The sequence below is a fragment of the Pongo pygmaeus genome, chromosome 5 (assembly GCF_028885625.2).
Source record: "Pongo pygmaeus isolate AG05252 chromosome 5, NHGRI_mPonPyg2-v2.0_pri, whole genome shotgun sequence".
NCBI classification, from domain to species: domain Eukaryota; kingdom Metazoa; phylum Chordata; class Mammalia; order Primates; family Hominidae; genus Pongo; species Pongo pygmaeus.
Genome location: NC_072378.2, coordinates 58,071,251 through 58,096,503, shown reverse-complemented (window position 1 = coordinate 58,096,503; position 25,253 = coordinate 58,071,251). Strand labels below are relative to the sequence as shown.

The window sequence follows — 25,253 nt, the reverse complement described above, 5'->3', positions numbered from 1 at the left end:
TTCACTCCATACTCCCACCTCAAAAGAAAACCTTCACTATAAGAGGCTGAATCAGTGGCCCTCCAAATATGCTCAAATTCCTGGATCCTCCGAATGTGTTAGGTTACATGGTAAAATGGGTTCTGCAGATGTAATTAAGGTTAAGGATCTTAGATGAAAAGATTATCCTGGATATCCCTGTAGTCTGATCTAATCGCATGGGCCTTTAAAAGCAGAAAACTTTCTCAGGTTGGAGGCAGTGTGACACAGCAGCACAAGTTAGAGAGATCTGAAGCATGGGAAGGCTCTGAGATGGGACCCACAGGCAAGAATTTCAGAGGCTTCTAGGAAATCATGGAAAGCATGAGAAGGAATGTGGGCAGCCTCTAGGAGGAAAGACCAGGCTTTAACTGACAGCCAGCATAAAAACAGGATCTCCAACAATTTAAATAACCTTGGAAGTAAATTCTTCCCCAGAGCCTCCAGTAAGGAATATAAGCCTTGCTGACACCTTGATTATAGCCTGGCAAGACTCATGTCCAATTTCTAACCTACAGACTGTGAGATAATAAATGGGCATTGTTTTAATCCACTAAATATGTGGCATTTGTTAAGGCTGGAATAGAAAACTAATACACTGGTCACTTTTTATTTTCTTTATATAAAAATGCTAGTGTCATTGCTAAATATCAGGGAATATATATACAATGTACTTACACACACAGACACATGACACGAGTGATTTTTAAATATTCTAAAGGAGTGTTTGAAAAAATGGCTATAAAGGCTCTAATCTACACACGCTAATAAGCTTTAACATTTGGCCTCCTCAAGTCCACCTTTTTCAAGTCACTCGTTCACTTGTTAAGAAATCTGCCACTTTCTCGCTTGGGCAAGATGGCATTTTTAGACTAATGAACTTCCCTGTATTTTCAAAGCTATACACCACCTAGGCTGCTGCTGTTCTTTGTTCTTATCTCCATCTGATCTGCTGGAAAACATCTATGCTGCAATTCCTTCTACATAAAGTTACTACAGTATTTCTTCTCAGTTACTTTGCCTGAACACACAGAAACTGTTCACATTCTATAATTTTTCGCCGCAGGTTTATTCAACCCCAAAAGCTATACATATCTGATAAAATGGCAATGGCTAAGTAAAAGTAGATTTTTCTATTCTTGATTATTATGCAGATACTTAAAATTAGAGTCAGGAAAATCAATTATCTACTTTATTACTTAGTTATAACATATTAAGTGAAAATTTTAAAAGTTAAACACTTTATAATTACATTAAAGTATGCATCAAGTTCACAAAAGAAGCTTAGTGGTGGTTGCATTAGGGAGGGAGATGATTTTATATATTGTGACTATATATTTTACCAAAAACATTAAATGACATTAAATTTGTAACATAATCCACATGCAGATACTGCTTCTTATAAGACTTCCCATCACTCTCTTCACTATCTACTTAACTTGCAGCAACTATTCCAGTGCAGCCTTGGGTATGTGTGTGGGTGGGGAGAAGGGGGGCTGTTTATAAATTTTGGTCCTCTTTCCCCTTAAAAATATAAGCATCTTGAGTGAAGGGACCACATCTATTATTCTTTTGTACATAATCAGTACCAATTATAGTGCCCTTAACACAACGAGCTGATTCTAACAAAATGCTGACTATTCATTCACAAGTATACCTCTAAGAAGGCATTAACATTTTCCATACAGAAGTGAAAAAATTGTAATTCAAAGGTGACAACGGAAAACAATATATTCTAATTTATTAATATCTTACACAGCACCTGGAAAACCTTCACTATAATCATTGAACTTTTTAAAAGCTTGTGCTGCTGCATGTAGAAAACGAAATAAATGTTCAAGGTACTGCCAGAGACTGGAAACAGGTGATGAGAAAGAGCTAACAAACAACTGAAGCATGTGGACCAGGCTAATGAGGCTTTCATTTCAGCCCTCAACTGATGAAGCCCCTATCTACTAAATCATTTTCTGGCATTTATTTTCATATTTACCACAATAGACACATGAATGCCCACACAATTTCCTGATTTCAAAATGAGAACTAATTCAAAAAGAAAACAATGATAGCTGTACCACTTTGGATAGTAAGAAAAGCTTTCTTACAGAGATTACATGTCTGATAAAAAATGTGTGAAAGCATATTCTTTACAAAAATAAGTAGAAATGTGTGCATATTAAACAAATGTACTACCTTCAGAAAAGGAATTTTACAAAAGTAGCAATAATACCAACTGAAGGAAGATGCTTTTATTACTTTAAATGATTTTAAAATAAAGGTTTGTATAAACATCTGCTTGCAAAATCAGTATGCACTAAAAGTTAATCCATAAGATGCAGTCCAAGTACTTACTATCAGTAATACTTGTCTTAGCTTGCTTTATCTTTGTTTGATTTCTAATTCATTCTTGGGCTGAAATATGCTCAGAAAATTGTGGTGTGACAAATACACATTTTAAAAATGAGTTATTCTTTAATGACAAAACATTAAATAATAGCTTTTTTTTTTTTTTTTGAGACAGAATCTTGCTCTGTTGCCCAGCCTGGAGTGCAGTGGCACAATCCTGGCTCACTACAACCTCTGCCTCCTAGGTTCAAGTGATTCTCCTGCCTCAGCCTCCTGAGCAGCTGGGATTACAGGTGCGCGCCACCACAGTGGGCTAATTTTTGTATTTTTAGTAGAGACAGGCTGGTCCCGAACTCCTGGCCCCAAGTGATCTGCCTGCCTCAGCCTCCCAAAGTGCTGGGATTACAGGTGTGAGCCACCGTGTCCAGCCAATAATAGCAACTATTACAGTGACTTATAATATGCTGTCCCCCAATGCACTTCATATCTTGAAGTGAAGGGATAAAGGAGGAAGATACATACACTGTAGGCGTTATTTTTAAGGGGGAAAAATTCTCAATCATACAACTAAAAGTTATCACATGTATAATATGGGCTGCAAGTTTTCCTCTCTAGTTGCACCTATTTATACTTCATATTTATAAGTGAGATAATAACTAAAAATAAACACCTTTATCATACACACTTGCTAGCCTAATACCATTTTTATAAATATTATCCCATGGTACCATCATTAGGATAGCAAAGATACTTATTTACAATAAACTTCTACATTCATGGGAACATATTCCAAGACCTTTATGTATCTCCAAACTACCAAATCAGTGAACGATATAATTCACCCTAGAAAATGCAGTGATATATATCCATGAGAATGACAGTAAAGCCACAATGAGATGCAGGCTCCTTAGATTACATATCTAATCATATGCAATTTGGTGAAAGCAGAAATAATTATTTATACAAATTCTCTCTGAACTTTATATTATTGTAAGTCTAAGTAAGTTTATTTCTTCCAATAGAAAAGTTCGTGGTATCAATTTTGAAAAATGGTATAGTCTTATGAAATAATTAATTCATCTCTTTTGAGGAGAGGGAAAGGCAGTATTTTTCACTAGAAAAATCAGGTTTTCTTGGCTGGTGCACAGTGAGCACGGTGGCTCACACCTGTAATCCCAACACTTTGGGAGGCCGAGGCAGGCAGAACACCTGAGGTCTGGAGTTAGAGACCAGTCTGGCCAACATGATGAAACCCCATCCCTACTAAAAATTAAAAATTAGCTGGGTGTGGTGGCACATGCCTGTAGTCCCAGCTACTCAGGAAGCTGAGGCAGAACAATCACTTGAACCCAGGTGGAGGAGGTTGCAGTGAACCGAGATCATGCCATTGCACTCCAGCCTGGGCGACAGAGTGAGACTCTGTCTCAAAAAAAAAAAGAAAAAGAAAAATTAGGTTTTCTTGATGAGAACATCATGAGGCTCCATCACCAACCTGTAAAATAGGGATTATAATAAATAACCATCTACCATCCACACTGGATTGTTCTGAGTATGCACCAAAAAGCTAGGTTGGAAAGTACTTTTTAAACTCCAGTCAGTTTGACTTCCTGGCCTATCCCCTTCTACCCCTGCTAAAACATTGCCCCTTCAATTATTCCCTCTTACTCCCATACTACTCATTTCTGCCTTAACCTGTAAATATGCTCATCTTACCAATCTTAAGGAAAAAATAAAACACTTCTTCAGCCATGAAGCTCACAGATGCAGTCCTTTTTCCTTACATGTCCTCCGAATTAAGCTCTACCAAGAGTAGCCTACTCCCTATATCTCCACAGCCTCATTTCTTATTTATTCCTCAAATCCTAAGACTTAGACTTGTATCCATACCATTAGCACCCATCATACCACTATCCTTTTTTGTTCAAGGCTCCTCCCTGGTATTTTTACTGGTTTCTCATATCCCAACTCCCGCACTGCCCATCACAAGTCATTTAAACACTGACATTCTGTGGGTTCGATTCAGAACCCTTCACCCTTTTCTTGTCTCTCTATACTCTCTTCCTGAGTGATCTCAACCATTCCCTTTATTTTAACCAAGACCTGCACAGTGATGATTAGCAAATGTCTCCCTGATGTAAACCTCACTCTTCAACTGTGGGTCTGTATTCAACTGCTTACTAAACATCCCCCACATATGTCCCCACAGGTATCTCAAGCTTAAAATATCTGAAACTACTGAAATTACCATCTAAGCAATCATATTCATTCCCTAATTGCCTTGTCTTCCTTTCTTTATTCTCCTTCTTAGTTAATGACAATTTTATCCCTCAAGTGAGATTACAGTTCAGTCCATTGAGCCTGAGAAAGCTGACTAACAATAAAACAACCATTCAGCCTGAGAAAGTTGACTAAGAATAAAACAACAACAAAAAAAGAATAAATTTCAGTCCAATCTGAGCTCCCACTGTGAGCCACTGTGTTAGAATGCACGGAAACCAAAACAATTAAATTATGGCCCGATTACTTAAGGAGATAATTCCACGAGGGAGAGAGTTCAATTAACAAAATTATGTACATTGTATTTAATTCTGATAGAAAATGTTACAAATTTTATAACTTGTTCAAGTGCCTATCTCTCAAATGAAATCAAACCCAACTCCCTGAAAACAGAGATTGTGTGTTTTCTTTTAATTCTAAGCACATAACGGGCACTAAGTAATTAATGAGTGAATTGACGATACTAGTGAATTAAAAACACAGTTGTACTGCCATAAGATATTGAAGCACGATGTTTTTCTGTACTTGAGAATTGGATTCAACTAAAACAGTTTGGACACATCACTTCTGCAGTCTCAAAATAATATATATTGTTAAGCAATATTCTAGATTATTTGATTGGTAGTGTTACCTTAATTCTCTCTGAGTCTCTAAATCCTGTAAAATGATTTGAGAATTTCTCTGTATTGCTACTTCAATTTTTACAGGTATTTGTATTATCTCCCAAATTAGTTTTATTGACAAATTTAATTAAAATGCTACTCATCATTCCTCTTTCCTCATTAGAGGCAATAAATAAAATTAGACCTAATAATGATCTCGGTATCAACCTCCTAATGTCCATCCGCCTCTAGGTAACATTTAAATTACACGGTTCATACAAATCAATTTTTTTCTAACAAAATTATTATTAGAATCTCTCAAACCAAATAATATTATTTCCTGTTTAGAACTAAGCAAAAGGAAGATAAAATAAAAACATTACATTTAGACATGCAAAAGCAACAATTCAATATTCTTGGTATCATAAGGTTACTTTGTAGAACAGGAAGTGTCAAACTATGCACATCAGCTGCCACCCGACATATAGATGTCTCTGACATGGTAATAAAATGAGAAACCGTTTTGTTTAATAATAATAAAAAAGCAACAGCAGTGGGTGCACATTACATGTAGCATCTAGTCCTGGTTGCCTAGCAACCAGTCATGAGTGAAATCCACAGAGAATAAAAGCCCTTAAATGAATGTAGTTTGTGCAGCTTTCAAGGACTCGAAGAGATGTGTCAGTAGTTAGTCTAAATTCTAGCTCGCAATTACCATACTCAGATGGAGGAAGGAGAATCCATCATTATCTCTCAGAATCAACTGTGAGATTAACTAGAAGCTAGATTCTACCGTTTAGGTTTTTACCTTTTGAACCAGTGGTTTTCTAGGAAAAAAATTTTAACAGTATGATTTATAAATTATAAAAACTTTATGCAGAAAAAAACAACAAAATTTCACTAATATAACTTGCATTCATTCATTCAACAAAACATAATACCTATCATACACCAAATACTGTCTCCGCTATTGAAAATACAAATATGAACATCACTTTACAAGCTTTCAAGCATACTAAAATGGAGAAATCAAACAGTAAACAAATAATAACAATATCACAAATTCTGTAATACAGAGGAAGGCATGGGATATTATGAAAATATCTATAAAAGACTTCCAATTCAGACTACAGAGGTGAACTAATTAATGGTCAGGGAAAACTTATCAGAAGAGGAAACGTTTGAGATGAGTTTTAAAAGACAAGCAAAAGTTGTTATAAAAGTGAAGCATGAGGAGAATATAAATAGATTTGCATATTTATATACATCTACAATATACTTTAAATATATATTTCTAAAATATATATTTATATTATATATATTTAAAATATTTTAAAATTATATTAAATACATTTAAAATATCTTAAAATTATACTAAATACATGTAAAATGTTTTAAAATTATATATATTATATATCTATCAATTTACATAAATAGAAGTGGCAAAAGGAAAAATATTTGTAAGGCTGTAGAGGTGAGTGAGCAAAAGGCATGTTGTGTTAAAGGAACTTTATGGCATTTGGTGAAATTAGGATCTCAGTGTTAAAACAGGAGTCCAAAGAGACAGACAGCCCAGGCCTCTTCCAGAAGGACCTCTTATGCCAGGCTAAGAAGTTCGGACTTCCTCCAGAATGAAATTGGAGAGGCAGAGATGGGTCTTAAGCCAATGAATAATATAAACACATATGGCAATGATGTGAAATATATTAGAAAGGGCAAAGCAAACAGACAAAATGCTATGATAGCAAGAGATATACTCGAGAGATAAAATTGCCAACAGAGTTGAATGTGGCAGGTGGGCATTAAGCAAGAGACTCAAAAATAATTTCTGAGATTCTTAACTCACTAACACAGAGCTCTAGTAAATTTAACAATCATATATAAATGTTGTTATACATAAAAATGTATGCTATTCAGTCCCTGCTGAAATATCAGACTTGATCAACTCCCCCTTCTTCCTAACCCAACAAAACAACTATACAAAGGTTAAAAAGCTGTCTGGGAAGGAACAGTTACTGGAGAGCAGGAAGAAAAGGCAAGGAAAGCAGAGAGGGGAGGAAGAAAGAAAGGAAAAATAAAGAAATACTAAGAAAAAGAAAACTAAACCTACAACTTTCTGGTGAAAGTAAAAATCTATCCACACTTCTGAAAGAGAAGTTTAAAAAGAATTTTTCAAAACCATAAAGGAAAACACTATTGGTGCTTGACTACATAAAACCTGAAAATGTAGGTATCTTGACTAATACAATTTTAGAATTTTAGAAAAAAAGTATGTAACAAATACAACAAAGAGTCACTATCCTTTAAAGTATGTAAAAGCAAATAAGATCAGGAGATGCTATCAATAAGTGAGCAAAGAATACAGGTAGTTTTAATCCCACCTCAAAAATAAGGAAAATGAATTATTATTACCAACAAAATGCACAGGATCACAATAGTATCTCTAACCTATTAGCAACTGTTTTGACTGCCCTATCTTGTTCAGAGTATAGCTACATGGCAGTCTTATACAAATATGAGTGTATAGGTAGAATAAGATTTTGAAAAAGAAATATACATATACACTTAAATCTTTAAAATGGTTCACACCCTTTGACAAAGTAATTCCAATTCTGAAAACCTACCCTAAGAAAATGATCTAAAATACAAATAAAGGTTAACATATAGCATTATTTTATAGTAGGAATAAAAAACTGGAAGTGGTCTAAAGCTTCCCAAAGGGAGATAAATATGCTATAGTACAGATACACAAGAAAATATAATGTAGTCACTAACAATAATGTTTTTAGAAAGATTTTAATACTAAGGGAAAAAATATTACAATATTTATAAAAATGGAAAAAATAGTCACAAACTATAATTTCAACACTAAGTAAAAAACAACAACGACAACAACAACAGAAACATAGAAAGGGCAGGGTGCGGTGGCTTATGCCTGTAATCCCAGCACTTTGGGAGGCTGAGGCAGGTGGATCACCTGAGGTCAGGAGTTCGAGACCAGTCTGGCCAATATGGCGAAACCCTGTCTCTACTAAAAATACAAAAATTAAACAGGCGAGGTGCCCCACACCTGTAATCCTAGCTACTCGGGAAGCCGAGGCACAAGAATTGCTTGGATCTGGGAGGCGGAGGTTGCAGTGAGCGGAGATCGCACCACTGCACTCTAGCCTGGGCAACAGAGCAAGAGTCCATCTCAAAAAATAAAAAATTAAAATTAAAATTAAAAAACATAGAAAGGATAAATATTATTTCTGAGTAGTAATGATAGGTTTTTCCTTTTCCTTTCCTGTATTTTCTAACTTTATTTTTTAAATAATGAGACTATATTATTTTCGTATTTAGAAACAAACTCCATCCAACTCATCTATCCTCAATAAAAGTATGCCTTAACCTTGTATTTACATAAATAGCTCATTCATTTGAGATCTTTCTGTAAAGTTAGTTATCTCTACTCATTTAACTTAAACTTATCAAGCAGTTCAGCACACTGTTGTTGAATTAAAAGAGCTTTCTACAGTGCCCTAAAGTCAAGGGTAACAAGTACATGGTATTAAGAACTTCAATTTGAATAATGGAATGAAAGCAAGAAAAAAAAATAAGGTTTTAGTAATTGAAGGGGTTTCATCACTTTAATATACTTTATTCACTTTACTGCACTTGGATTTATAAGCATAACAAGGCTGTGCCTTTATATTACCTGAGGTGGTTGAGCAGAGGCTGAAGTCTTTCATCAGACTGCACAGCAGGCAAGGACCTGGCTGTTAACTAAAAGCAGGGAAGAAAATTAGTAAAAACAGCAAAGGCCGAAAACCGAACATATCTGAATACTAAATGTAAAACGAGCTGAAGGGCAGATAGGGAGGCAATACTTAAAAATATAAGGTTCTATTTCTCTTTTTTCAAATCAAGAAATTATATAAAAACCTGACACATTACGTGATCAAAGCTAGCTACATGGTTCTAAGGACACAGGGTATGTCACTAAGTTTAAAAGTAAAGAAAAAGGTGAGCAAAACAGAGAGTAAAAGGGAGTGTCCTGGGTTCATGAAAAAGCATTCACTTGTAAGACTATTATCTTTGTAAATAAAAATGGAAAAACTTCTAAATGTAAAATTGTGTAACAACCAATCCTGTAGCACTGAGTCCTAAGATGATGAATAAATTAGGAAGATAAATTCTGATTTATAGCTAAGCCACTGTGAAACTGGTTACATACAGAAGTGTATGTACTTCATTCTGTCAGCCACATGACTATAAGGAACCAAGGATATCTTTTAAGTATATAGAAGCAACTCAAAGTATTTAATATTGAAATATGACCTCAAATTGAGCTAGGAAATAAGAAGTCAGAGCCAATACTGTGTACCAACTTGACAGCATATCATCAAAATGTGAATTTCTGATCTATTTTATTACAACAATATTAATTATATATCTATGTATCTCTATTTTCTTCTCTGTTAAGAGAATGCCTTTTTATAAGAATTTGACACAAGGAAATTAAAGACATTCATTCAAAGTAATCAGATAGCTTGAGGTAAACTTAATAAAACATCACAACAAAAATAAAAGATAAATCTCTTCAGGATTCAATTATGATCAAAATGGTTCTCATATTTTACTAATCAATCGTTTAACAATTCACAAAAAAGAACCGTAAGACAAGCAACAAACTGAAAGATATCCTTTGGGTTTATATAGTGTATCCTCTCTTTAATTTTTTTATACATTAATTACAATTTTCTAAAAATGGAAAACAGACATTTAATTCATCAAATCTAATTTTTATATTATGCAAATAAAACTATCATCTAAAAATATCTTTTATATTTTTGCAAAAAAGTTGACCAAAGTGCCATATTCTGATAATAATTTTGTACAAGAGTCAACACGTTGACAGTTACTAATTTAAAATACAATAAAGTGAGACAATTAATCTGCTGCAATTTTAGCACAATCAACAGACTTTCAGTATCCCTGAAAAATACTAAGTACTAAGTATTAAAATACTAAGTACTAAGTATTAAAAAAAATACTAAGTAACATATATGTAACATATAAGATGTTATCAAGGTTATCAAATTCTATAAACAAAACACTTTAATACTTTAATCTGTTCATGTCAAATACTCTATCTGTTAATGTCAAATCCTGTTACAAAATGCCATTTTCTTTGTTCAAGAGATTTCATGTCTCAGAACCAAAGCTGTGTTCTAAAATGATTTAAATGATTTATCTAGACATTTCAAAAGTCAGTTCTCTGCAAAACAGAGTAGACAGAGTGGGCTTTTTCAGTCACTTCTGTCAATCTATATAGTATGCTTTCTAATAGAGGCAAACAAAAAACACCTCAGTAACAGCAAAATATTCTGGACATCTGTTAAGTCCATATAGGAAAGATTTTCAAATCTACCCCTTCATCTTAATTTCAGTCTTCATTTCCTTTTCCCTAAACTATTAATACATCTCCACTGTTGTTTCTGCTGCCATTCTTGCCCCTTCCCTAATTTATACCAAGGTCAGAATAAAATTTTCAAAATGAAAGTTAACCACACCCCTAATTAAAATCATCTAGTAATTCCCTCTGGCTCCCAGGGTAAAGTTATTACATCAGTCTTTCATCAGACATTTTCTTAAAATTTTCCTTTTAGGCGGCATTACTGAAACAATAGGCACAGAATGATTGACTATACAGCTTCTGCCAATTCCACAAAACACAATGATAGCACATCAGGTAGAAATTTTCCATAGCTCCAGTTTTCTGGAACACATGTGCTCGATGATTTGAGTTCTCCCATCCTCCCCTTCCCACCTCCAACTTACTTTCAAGATTGAATCTCTGGCAAGAATGATTCCTAAACCAGGGAGAGGACAATGCTCTGAGTAAAATTATTTCAAGGAAGATTTTTGAGTTTTCCAAAGGTTTGCTTTTCAACTTTTAAAACAATTAGCATTTACAAAAAGAGCATGCATCTCTTCACGTTAAGGATATGAAGTAATAAAGCTATTCCAAAGCTCTTTAAAGTGGCAAACCCATCTGCTAACCTTTTGCTGAGAGAATGCAAACTTCATTTTAGGAACTGTTGGCTCCATTTCTTTTGAAATTTTTCTCTGAGCTAACGTAGTTACTACTTACATCCACCGGACTGTGAGTGGTAACTGCAACCCTAGCACTTGCAACACAACAGATGTTTAGTTTAGCAAGTATGTAATTTCTTTAATTGATAAAAATGAAAGTATATGTCTATGTTTCATAAAGCTTTTCAAATTCCTGCTTTGAGCAAAACTAAATATAAATCAAAACTAAACTAAGTAACAATTATCAAGCCTTCCAAGAAAGCAATACACTGTCACAATGACATTTTTAGCATTTCCTCTACAACTAGAAAGCTATATCTATCCAGGTTAAATCGACTTTGGCTTCCAACTATGTTTTAATTTTTTTTCTTTTTATAGAAAACATAACAATGTACCGGACACACAAATCACCAAGAATGAAAGAGAAGAAACATCTATCACAGTTTCCATCTGCAAAGCCTAAACGAGTTGTCTAAGTTAGGGCTATTTCATGGGAACCATCATAGAATTTGGCATAACTTACAGCTTATTTCTCCTTATTGTTGAAAGGTTAGGGGTGAGTTAAGATACCCTTTCATTATTAAACTATATTAGCACACTGAATTAACCAATACAGTTTCCACTGTTTTTAGACAAGTATAACAGATCACTAACTCTTATATAAATCTCATTTTAAAAATTAGTATTACTGGGTAAATTTTGCCCTTTGACATCTATTTGGTTACAAAAATAATGCATTTTACCAACTAATAATCCTCCATTAAATGCCAATAAATCAGGTGGTTACTCTAGACTTCACCACTACACAATATATCCATGTAACAAAACTACACTTGTACCCTTGTAAATTATAAAAATAAAGAAAAATGCCAATAAATGTCAAATACATTCAAAGTACAAGAGACAAAAGAGAGTCTGGAGGTGCCTGGTCCAACTTTGTCATTTTATGCATGAGGAAAGCAGGTTCCTCAGGCCATAAGCAACTAGTTGCTGGCATGGCCAGAAGCCTTCACCTAATCTCAGAGCGCTTCTGTCTCCTTTGAGTCCCTCACCCCTCAAAACAGGACAGCACTCTTCAAGATTCACTTTACCTCACAGATTTTTAGTCTTCAAGATTCCCAAATTTTTTCATGGAAAATTTCTTCACATCATTTGGGATTTGGCTCAAATATCACCTCCTCACAGAGGCCTTCCCTAACCTTTGGTAAAGGGTAACTGATGCTTTACCAAGGGTTTAGAATTTTATTTCTCAAGATATACTATAACACGCACCACCAAAAGATTGACCACAACATAGTTCCTTCTTTTTTTTTTAAGGCAGAGCCTTGCTTTGTCACCCAGGCTGGAGTGCAGTGGTGTGATCTCAGCCCACTGCAACCTCCAACCTCCGCCTCCCACATGCAAGCAAGTCTCCTGCCTCAGCCTCCTGAGTAGCTAGGATTACAGGTGTGTGCCACCATGCCCAACTAATTTTTGTATTTTTAATAGAGATGGGGTTTCACCATGTTGTCCAGGCTGGTCTCGAACTCCTGACCTCAAGTGATCCACACGTGTCGGCCTCCCAAAGTGCTGGGATTGTACACGTGAGCCACTGCACCCAGCCATAGTTCTTTCCTTCTAATCTATGTCTCTCTGATTTTTGGTGGAGGGGGCTGGGTCACTAAATGATTGTTAGCAATGAAGCAGAAATACTGACTAAATCTATACTTTCCCAACAAAGGTTTGGTAAAGCAGTAGGTATTCCCTAACCCTTCGTAAAGCAGCAGCGTATTCTAGCTATTACTCAGGTACCTCACAACATTTATCACTATCTGAAATTATCTGATTAATTTTCTTACTGTGTCTTTCTCTCATTACAAGAATATAAGCTCTGTCAGGGCAGGAACCTCTTCTATCTTGTCATCACTTTCCCCCAACTGCTTAGAACAGCACATGGTATGGCATGCAGTATGTACTCACTAAGTTTTGTAGCGTGAATGTAAGGTTTGGGTAAACCCTCTGAAATATTTCCAACAGAGGCATAAGTTTAGAAAAGTCTGCCCTAGACACTCACTGATCCTTTTGGTCTTGTATTTCCAATTGTTTTCATTAGTAAATATGTCCTATCAAGTAGAGGAGTCACACGCGTTTCTCTTTTCATTTCCAGCTAAATGGAATATCCAAGCCCTTCTGTTAAAATGAGGGCAAGTGCACTACCCTGCAATGTAGTTGAAACTGTGACCTCCTGGTTCAAAAGAAACAAGTAGCCCAAAACCAGCAGTCCAAAACTCAAATTATGGATTGTCAACTGAAAAATGATGAGGTTCATAAATCTGTAAAGAGAAGCTTTATTTCTCATAAAGGGTTGCAGCCTGCCGGATGGCCATTCTGATAGACTAGGAAGTGTAGCCTCTGCCCAGAAGCCAGAAACAGACACTTCGAGGGAGGAGCAAAGGAAATAGGAATTTATGCTGAACAGGGTAGCCAAATACACATATTTAATAAGCTATAGGAGGAGTCATGAATATTTATGAGAGGAGAAGCATGCACACACGCAATTAAGGTTCACGTCCCTTCATGAGTCACGTGTAAAAAAATGGCGGCATTAGCATGATCCAAAGGTGGAGGTTTCCGGCATCGGATGGTGAAGCAGAGAATATGAAAACCCTCACTGCGCATCCTCCATAGACTGGCATGAACCACTCTGTAGTTAGTAGTCTCTTGTCAGGAGGGAATGTTGGTAAACTGTTGTGTGGAAACTGCCTGCAAAGGTAAGGGTGAGCATCAGGTGGTTGGCTGATATCAGGGATGGAATGAGTCTTTCCTGAGGGCTCATTTCTGTTTAGCCTAATGGCAGTTAGCAAGGGTTGGGGCATAATGAGGCATGTCCAACCTCCCATTCCATCATGGCTGGGAACTCAAATTCCAAGGTTTCTCTAGGGTTCCCTTGGCTGGGGGGCTTAAAATTTTACTTTTATTTCTTAAAATATACTATAACAGTCACTACCAAAAGAGTGACCATGACATAGTTCCTTCCTTCTATGTCTCTGGTTTTTGGTGGAGGGGGTTGGGTCACCAATTGATTGTTAGAAATAAAGCAGAAATATTGGCTGAATATATATTTTCCCAACATTATTAAAAATTTCAAACACACAAAGTTCAAAGTCGTTTACAGTGATCAGCCATTTAAAAGAACAAAAAAACCTAACCAGCCAAGACTGAGACTGCTTCAAAAATTTATATAAACTAAGGAACAGACAGTGTAAATATGACTCTATTCAAATAAGACTCAGACCAATGTAAAGAAATAGGCTTTGTTATTTAAATCACAATGCTAAAATAAAAGTGTGTGTTTAAACACCTTTCAAGATATTATTGCTAAATAAATAACTTGTAGCTCCTGGTAGGTTAGTTATTCTGAAAGAGAGTCCAAAATATTTGTCTCAAAACACCCCACCTAAAAAGAACATAAAGTTTTAAAAACACTGAAATCCGGCCAGGCACGGTGGCTCATGCCTGTATTCCCAGAACTTTGGGAGGCCGAGGCGAGTGGATCACCTGAGGTCAGGAGTTTGAGACCAGCCTGGATAACATGGTGAAACCCCGTCTCTACTAAAAATACAAAAACTAGCTCGGCGTGGTGGCGGGCGCCTGTAATCCCAGCTAAACAGGAGGCTGAGGCAGGATAATCGCTTGAACCCGGGAGGCAGAGGTTGTAGTGAGCAGAGATCACACCACTGCAGTCCAGCCTGGCTGACAAGAGCAAAACTCTGTCTCCAAAAAAAAAAAAAAAAAAAAAAAAACTGAAATCCAATAGTAATTATAAGGTAAATCTACTCAAATATAGAAAAATCTGGATATAAAGCATGCTTGTCATATCTTTTCAAAAGTAAAGCAAACAGAAAATATTTTTTCTTTTTAGACTTCCCTCTTAAATTAGATCTGTTTAATATAGCTAAAAATAAACTTGGTCAGGATGGAAAAGGTAATTGTTAGAATTACATTCTCTATTCAATAACACTTTTTAACAAGTGGGGTAGGAAGTAATTTTGGTTGCACCTAGGAAAAGCAAGAGGAAAGGAGACCAGGGACAGTGAAAGCTTTGGTTTTATCAGAGATATTCTCATCTTTTCCTTGGATTCAATCCAAGAAAGTTCTGAAGCAAATACAACCCTCTAAATTTATGCCAAGGAAGAAGTAAAGCTCTGGAGACTGAATCACTTAACATGTTTGCAATTCTGTTTCTTAGATTTTAGCTTATCTCTCTTTTCATTGTATTGGTTCTGTAAATAACTAGGAGACACCAAACCTCCCTGCTTCCAATCACTGACCTTTGTTACAGATTAACTGGCCTTCTTTATTGTCCTTACCTAACTCAGACCAGATGGCACCCAAGACATGGGTGCCATGACAGTTACATCTTCAATGTGGAATGTTAAATATCTTTCCAGAAAGAAAAAGACCGCCTTAACTAATCAAATCATTGTAAGTATGCATTAAGCCTAACATAGAAAGATGTTGAAATTGTGTTAAACTTCCCTACGTTTTGTCTATATAAGCGATCCTAAGCTTTTACACTTTGGAACACTGCCTTCCACTCTTCGGAGTCTGTGTTTCCCGTGTGGCTAGTCCAAACTTTTTGCTTAAGTAAACCTTCTTTCAACTAGACTCTGACCCTTTTGATTATTTTAGGTTGACAATATGTTAACACTGGTTAATTCCTAGAGGTAAATACACGAATGTTCTACTATTTTGCATACACTTGTGTTTGCGATAGTTCAAGAGAGGAAGAGAGTGAAAACTGACTTATTTTCTAGCAGGGTGAGGAACGGCTTGGAGGAGGGCAAACTAAAGTAGAGGCAAAGAGGTCAAAAGGGTGGCACATGCAGTGATCTAGGGATCCAAGATGAAGAGCCAAATTATGGCAGAGGCAGTAGTGACAGAAAGGAAGACATGTACATAAGAAATATGTAAAGGTATGCTCCACAGAACTGACCATCAGAGAAGGGGAAGATGGAGAGGACGTGCAGGTAGGTAGATAGTTCTAGCAGCTGCAAGATAGTGGCTACAGAAGAGGAAGGTGGGAAATGAACGAAAATTGTAAGTTTCATTTTAGGCATGCTGAATTTGAGGTGCTTTCAACTAACTAAGAAGTAACTAAATATATATGGATGTAGAGACCAGGAGAGATTTACATTTAGATTTAAGTGTTATCAGCAAATACATAGCAGATAAAGCCATGAACTGGCTAAACCTTCCCATATTATATGCATGAAACAGGGATGTCCAACTGTCATTAACTAGCAGCTCATTAGAGCACTATGTTGAAGGTTCATTCTGTAGAGAAGAAAAAGTATTATCTTTCTTTCCCATCACTAGGTTCATGACTGAGAGTCCTATAACAAAAGACAGATTAACAACAGTAAAGCATAGAAATTTAAGTTTTTATGTGATATGGGAGCCTTCAGAAATGAAGACCCAAAGAAACAGGGAAACGTGTGTTTTTTATGGACAGTTGTGCAGAAGTACGACTGAAGGACCAAAGGGTATAGTCTAATGGTAATTAACTGGGGGGAACTTAGCAAGTCCTGTTTGTTCAGAATCTTCTCTTTGTCCCTGTGTCTTCAGAGATAAGACAGGTTTAGGAAGGGCACATCTCTAATGAAGGTTTTATTACCCACCTCAGGAGGAGCTCGGCTAGGGTTTATGGCCTGCTTCAGAAGAGAAGGAGCCAGGAGAAGGTGAGAATGACCTCCTTGTTTCTGTTGTTCCCTCAAATGCCAAGAAGCATGTCCTAAATGCCATCAGTTACAAGCCACATCCAGGAAACAGTACAGATTGAAATGTCTGCTCTGGATAAGGAATGGGAGATTAGAGATATCTGTCAGGCATGTGCCATTCTTAGCTGGAACAAGAAATTTTGCCGATAGACTTGAAGTTGTGTAACATTGATTTTAAGCAATTATAGATTAGTTAGACAGTAGCTCCTATAACTCTTGTTGTACACCTAGAATAAATGAATTTCACTTTGTGAAAAAATGTTCCTCTGCCTCCAGCTATGAAGCTGGCTGTTGCTCTTAAAACCCCCTAAAGGATATTCTGCTGTTAGCCAATTGCTATTTTGAAGTAGAATTGTTTGAAAGGATTGAAAAGGGCCTGTAGGAAGAACATATTTTTCATGATTTTCTTTTTCAAATGATGAGCACGAAGGGAGGGAACAAGAATACACAAGGAGGTAAATACGTAAGCAAATATGGTAAATGGTTCTTAAAGAGTCAACAGACATTTTAAAAGCAAAGGTGGCCCAATCTGTTGAAAATGAAGAACAAGAGGGTGGCTTCATTTTAAAATAATAAATCCCTTCTCTGAACTGTTCACCCAGCACTGGCGAAATTAAAACACATAAAAATGACAGGAAAACAATGCTCACTTGGAAAATATTGCTCAATTTTGTTCTCTGGTGTTTTTACCCTCTACCACTCACTTCAGCTTCCTTACAAAAACTCAAGAGGAATGACAATATCAAGAAATCCAAGATAGGTAATCAGTACAATTTAGGTACCTTCTTTTCATTTAATATTGCCTATTCAAAGAACCAGAATAGTACTCTCTTACAGTGGTATTAGGGCAGTGGCATTTATTATTTACAAATGACAAAGAGATAAATATTATTTATTATGTAAAATGACAAAGAACAAAATTTATGTTTATTTTAATGGAAAATAAATAGCGAATATTTTTCAAAATGTCTTTGCATTCTCCTCATTTCATACAAGATTTGAGATGGCTCCTACTGCTTTTTATAACTCCTAAGAGTGCCAACTCAAAATCTAGAATGCCAACGCTTTTCTAGTAAATTAAAGATGCATAGGTTATGCTTATATATGTATTCTAAGAGATAAACAATTTATAGATCAGGAAAATTTTTTAAAAAATCAAAAGGCAACAATTTATTTAAACAGACCTCACAGCAACAAAAAGATATAGCTTTAGAGAGAACAGGTTGTTCAACAGAACTATCACTTTTATTACTGGGACCAAGGCAGATGTCAAACAAAATTAACTTTTACAAGCAGCTGCTCTTTTAACTTCATTGATTTTAACAACAGAAAATCCTGTGTCTTTTGAACTACATTTTCTTATAATAGCAACGGATCCCAATTACAAACCCCAAACTGTGAGATTCCACGTTACATTTCCCCTTGCTCCTGGAACTAAATTTGTTCTCCAGTTTCATGTTCTCCCTTGGCAGGCTGAGATGCTGTTCATCACTAATCATAACAGTCTAGTGTTCAAATGCCCACAGCACTTTTTGGTTTCCACAGGGCTCTCACACACATTATTTCAGCTGATCTTCACAACAGAGGTGGTTTCATCACAACAATGCTTTGATACACGGAAATTTCTCTATCAGCTGGCTGCAAACATGATTTTCAATATGTAAGCTCTAAAAAGCAACCAACGACCTTGTCAAGCAAAACGCATAGATTCCATTTGAGCTCTAAACATGCCCAAGTAGTTTAATTTCCAAAGAATATTAAACAGTGCAGAGTTAACAAGATATTTCCGGTTCAGGGGTCTGGATGATATGAAGAACTGAGGAAGCAAACCTGGGAATAGTGCAAGCAGACATCCCAGTGCTGATTTTTGATCATGAAACCTATGGTGTGAAAAGAAGCTTGTTATTCAAAGGCTAACCTAAGCACCTTACTGATGCTCTACATCATTTAGAAATGTAAAACAATCGCTTGAGCAAGGGAAAAAAAGGTATTAAGAGATATGCAGTGATAAATGTACATGGATCACTGACTTTTCTCCCTTAGAGTAAAACACCCATAAAATCATTTTACTTTCAGAATACCCTGATAATTTGGGTTCAAAATTCTTAAGCTATTATAGCAAGCAGTTTCACAATTAACATTTCTCATAAGCAAAAGAAAGATCTGGCAAGTATAATTCAATGTATTTTATTTTTTGCACTGGTACTGAACAGCTTGAACTGTCAACCTTTTGTTTAGCCTCTTCAGGAATTGCTCTTATGGAATAAGAATGCAGCATGCAGTTGGCATTCCTCATGTTTTACTATGTGCAGGAATTCTACATAAACTCCAATCCTCGCAATGTCACTAACAGGGATATTATCTCTGAGGCTCCTCAAGGCCTCTCAAACTGTTCAGCCAAAGGTACCTGGAACATTCAAGGAGGGTGAACAACAGGTGACCTTTATGCCCTAACCATCAACTTCCTTTAATGTCATATAGTTATCTTAAAAATGTATACAAAATTTACATTTGACTCTAGAACATGTTCTTGCTTTTACTATAAATATGTTTAATTATTTTACCACTGAGTAACACAGTGCCATTGTTATCCTATGGTTTTATCTACCCTAGTATATTTAGCCCCATACATTTGGCCATTTTATTACTTTAGAAAACATATTACTACATTTTCACTCCTTACAGCCCACGTGAGGTAAGTCTTTGGTAGTACAATTGAGGCTGGGAGTTGGCTGAGACAATTCTGGATCTTTTCACTGTGTCATTTCATGTGACTACCACTGTTCAGAGAGACAGAGATGACATTTTTTTCAGCCAAAAATCGTTTTATGCAAAGACTCTAAAAACCATTTAAATTCCTAGATTTTTCATTCACTTAATAAATTTGTGAGGCAATAACTGAAGTTCTAAAATTCCTTATTATTATTGTATTTTCATTCATCATTTTTGTCTCCTAAACATCTATACCATATTTACCTAAACATATGTTTGACAATTTCTTATGAATGTAAGAAAATAAACACTTATCTAGGTTTTCCAGAACCAAAACTGTTCCTTTACTGTTTATTGTAAGCATAAATCTTGCGCAAAATCTTATTATGTGGAAGTTTCTCATAGAAATTCCAAATTCCTAAATATGCACATAAATTCTACTATGTACAATGGAGTTACCAACCGTATCTACAGGCTTCTAGTAAATGTTTAAAAGATGGCCCAGACTGAATAGTGGGTTTCATAGTGCATGTTGTTTATCTTCTGTCAGCAGTATAGGCCATGATTCCTTTAACTTCCTGCTGGGCCTATTTCCAGACATATAACCTGCCCATTACACTGGCAATCTTACCATTTTACCTAAATATTACTAAACAGTGTACCACTTTTTGCAAACATTAAAGATAATCTATTCTGCACTACACTTAAATACATTCTTTATTAAGTAATCTAAAATCAATGTCAAAGATCCACAATTATATTAATTACCAAAGTGAAGAGACACAGAAAAGACATGTATATGTAAATATACACTATCATTTTCTGCAGGAACTCTTTTTCCCCCAGTTTGGACTTTCATTAACATTTGGGAATGGCTATAAAACAATTGAGAGTGGGCTGGGCGCAGTGGCTCAAGTCTGTAATCCCAGCACTTAGGGAGGCCCAAGCAAGAGGACTGCTTCAGCTCAGGAGTTTGAGACCAGCCTGGGAATATAGCAAAACTTCATCTCCACTAAAAATAAAAAAAAAATCAGCCGAGTGTGGTGGCACCGTGCCTGTAATCCCAGCTACTCAAGAGGCTGAGGTAGAAGGATTGCTTAAGCTCAGGAGATCGAGGCTGCAGTTAGCTATGACTGTACCACTACACTCCAGCCTAGGTGACAAAGCAAGACCCTGTCTCAAAAACAAAAACAAAACGAAACAACAAGGCAATGGGGAGTGGAGTGTAGGAGGTGGACAAGATTATTGCTAATGCCTCAGTGACAGTAATCTGTTGTGTAACAAAACATAGTCCTTGGAAATGCACTTGAAGAAGTGAAGGGCAAGTAATCAACAAGAATACATAGAGATTTCCATTTGCCCAACAGCTGAACCTCAAACCACTGATCCAAATGTATAATTCAAGGATGGTAGCCCCAGATGGCTAACAACATACCTCTAATGTTTATGTTAACAGATGCTGCAGAAAGTATTCATTTGCTTAGTACTTCAGCTACTTTTCCTTGCCTCTGTGACTTAATTTTCTCTGCTCTCTTAGAGCACAATGATGTCTTCCTTGATAGACATCTTGCCTTTGTAGATGTTGAAATGTTTTTAAATATAGAACAGCCCAGTGTGCCTCTACTTCTCACTCACAGTTTATTCATCTAACTGAAATAATCAGATATTGCACTATTTTTGGACTCATTCGGTTTAGTTTAAATTTAAGCTATTTTCTTTATTCATAAACTAATACTACAATTTTTCTTTAAAAATAAATGAGACTATTACATAATTTTGTTGCTCTACTAAAGGATTTCTATTTTTAAGCCCTTCTAAAAGGAGCTTCTTAAACTATGTGACTAACTTCAATTACACATAAACATGTTTTGCCTATTAAAACTAGAGCCTTGTGATTAATTACAAAACTTTGCTAATTATATTTAAAACAAAACAGAACAAGAAAAGTAAATAATTTCCATTGCTAACACACAAAAATCAATAGAAACCACTGATTATGAAATGAAAATAGAAAAGTATAATGTCTTCACTGTGATAAGCACATTTATGTCAATTGGAATTTTCACCTCAGCCTTCTGATCCAACATTACATAGGATGCATTTCACAAATGTTTAATTCATCACAAATTTAGAGACAAAACTCATTTAATATTATTGAGGATGTTGGAAGGAAAATGAAATAGACATATTTTGAAATGTTGTAACAAACACATCAAGGGTTGTTCCAAATCCTTTTTCCATCTCCTTTTTATTTTCCTTACAAAATTAGGAATCATCACAAGTAGCCACCTAGATCACTGATGTCTTCTCATTTCTAAATTCATAGAAGTTTCAAATGACACAGAATTCCTTTAACAACACAGAAGCCCCTGAATTTAATGTATTAATACCAGTAAAAATATAAATCAGTTCCCTGTTAATTTAGGTCACCTGGTAAATCAAATTACATGCAAAATTCCATTCTTACGAAAAGTAGATATTTGTCTTATTCTTTGTTTCCTTTAGGTTACTACATTTTTCTATCTCCTTTTAGATTAGAGACAATAATTAGATTCTACAGTAAAGAAAAGATGCTGGTCTAAAAGTGAAAAAACCCTTACCTGCTTGCATAAGTTTTTAAAAAAAACAATGTAGCTAGTATAACAACTGCCTATTTTTCTGACTGCCCAAAATGATGAGCTGCCACTTTCGTGATGGAATGGACCCTAGCTAATACCATACTGCAAGCAGGAAGGGTGTAGATTCTAGACCACTGTGACATACTATTATCTGTACCTGCCCTATCCTACTCAAAGTACCAAGGCATAAAATCAAGAGTCGGGGTAAAGTAAGCATGTATGGGGATACACTTCCTAAGAGTAATCATTTTAATATATCATATTTGTAAAATGCTCTTTGATATCAGAACAGCTGGCTGAGACTTTTAAGTGACCTTGACATACAGTTGACTGACTGCTTTCCAATAACATTATTTCATACTTTCTGGCACAATCACACTAATAGTGTTTGATGGATAACCAGACAAGCAAAGGACAAGTCTGAGCAATTGCCATCCTTTATACTTGACGTCTTCATCTTTCATTACATATCCTAGGAAAAGGGAAAGGGAACAAAAACCCATAGGCAATGTTAGTTCCAAGAGGTCTCAATACACACAGGAAGCCCCAAATAGTATTATTTTGAAGCAGCCACAATCTTTAAATAAAAATGCACTTTGTTGCAATTAAAGAACCACCAACAGTTATAAAACTAGGAGTAGGGAAAGATTTTCATCTTGCATGTCTTACTTAAATTTTGTTTTCTTTAGTAAAATGTTTTGAATGAACGGTCACAAGATCCTCTGGACAAAGCACAGAGCACCAAATGTAAATCTTGATTTTCCTGTTCTGCTATTTGTGCCTGATTTATTTCCCCCTCAGTTTATTTTAATCAAATGCAAATTAATGCCAGCATGAACTAAAATCTGTCCTACTAAGATGCTTCAACAGTGCTCTCATGTGAACTATCAAAGAGTTCACATAATTTTAAAGTCAACTACCAAAAAACACATGTATTTGCCATAAGTTGCCACTGATTTTTTTAATTACATTAACATTACCTAAAGTACAGTAAATATTTTTGGTTAAAGACATATAGTAAACATATGGGCAACAAAGGACTTAAGGAAACAGGACATTTACAACAGTAGGCTGTGACTTTTCACCAACATTCTAGCTGCAGGTCAAGACAGATGATTTTTTGGCCCCTATGCAAGGCAAGAATGAAGATGCTACTCACTAATAGGGGCAAGAATAAATCTGGAAGAAAAACTAAGAGAGATTCAGTTTTGTCCATGTTAAGTCTGAACTGCCTGTTAAGCATCCAGGCAGAACTATCTGGACTTAAGAAAATAAAGCTGTAGAAATCAATCGATCAATCTCAGAACTTTTTGTAGATTTATGTGCTTTCACGTAATTTCTATCCTTAAAACTAGCGCAAACATATAATGTATTGGTGTATTAATGCTCTTTTATTACAAGCTATAATAGATACAAGTATCACTTGCTACAGAACTATCCAGTTCTACAAATTCTTAATAAAATGGAAGTCTTAAAGGCAGTTCTTAAGTTGCTCAACAATTCTCAGAATATTGAACAATTATTTGCTTTAAAGATGTGCTGACAATACAGTAGCTACTAGCCACATGTGGCTACTGAGTTCTTGAAATGTGGCTACTCCAAATTGAGATATGCCATAAAATATACACAAAATTTCAAAGACTTAGCATAGAGAAAAGAATGTAAAATATTTCAATAATTTTGTATGCTAATTATATATCAAAATGACAATATTTGCAATATATTGGGTTAAATCAAATAAATTAAAGTTAACTTCATCCTTTTTTTTTTTTTAGAGAGAGTTCTCCGTCTGTCACCCAGGCTGGAGTGCAGTGGCACAATCTGGGCTCAATGCAGCCTCCGCCTCCTGGGTTCAAGCAATTCTCCTGCCTCAGCCTCCTGAGTAGCTGGGATTACAGGTACCCACCACCATGCCCTGCTAATTTTTGTATTTTTAGTAGAGATAGGGTTTCACCATGTTGGCCAGGCTGGTCTCAAACTCCTGACCTCAGGTGATCTGCCTGCCTCAGCCTCCCAAAGTGCTGGGATTACAGGTGTGAGCTCAGAAAATTTTAAATTACATATGTGGTTCACATTTCTATTGGACAGACTTCTGTCCGGTACACAAGCAATAATAACATGATATTTAAATGAATTAAAATCTAGGAGCACGAGGACATGTTGAAAGGAGTTAGCCATCTTGCTTTAGGCAGACAGTAAGGGAAGGGTCCCCGGACCACCTCTGACACGCCCCACAAGTGTTTACACCAGATGTTTTGTGCAGGTAAGGGAACTTACACAGGCGGCTTGCCTAAACATGCTCGCAGTAGAAAATTCCATTCCTTAACACATGCGCAGTAGGGGAAATAAATCCATATGGAGCGGCTCAAACTAAGGGGCCACACGCACGCTGGAAGGACTGGGTGGAGCTGCCAAGAATTGGCATCTTATACAAATAAGGAACCCAGCCTCATCAGCTTTTAAATAAAAGCCCTGGTATTCAACTGTGAGGGGACATCCAGCAACCTGCGTTCAGGACCCCTCTCTTTGCTGAGAGCTTTCCTTTTGCTTAATAAATTCTACTCCACTCAATCTCTGGTGCCTGTGAGCCTAAATGTTCTTGGTGGTGAGACAAGAACCTGAAACTAGCTGAGCTAAAGGAGCAAAAATCCTGCATCAGTGTGATTAAAAATCATTTATGTTATATGTTATTGTTAGAAAATCATCTATTTCATTGTATCTACGTCTGCAAAAGCACGTTTCTAAAAAATACATACTGCAATATGAGATCAAAGAAAACAGCATGTACACACTCCCAAAAGTAAAAAGAGATGTATCTCTTTAACGAAAATGCTAGTAACTTCTCC

At 35.9% G+C, this 25,253-nt stretch overlaps 1 protein-coding gene across 2 annotated transcripts in view; it reads right to left on the bottom strand.

Annotated features, from left to right (window-relative positions):
* PRIM2 (DNA primase subunit 2) overlaps positions 1-25,253 on the bottom strand; it is a 315,402-nt gene that overhangs the window by 130,189 nt on the left and 159,960 nt on the right. For both annotated transcript variants that reach the window (XM_063666291.1, XM_054492444.2), the window contains exon 8: positions 8,938-9,005. In XM_063666291.1, coding sequence (XP_063522361.1) covers positions 8,938-9,005 — 68 coding nt within the window. The remainder of the gene's footprint in view (positions 1-8,937; positions 9,006-25,253) is intronic.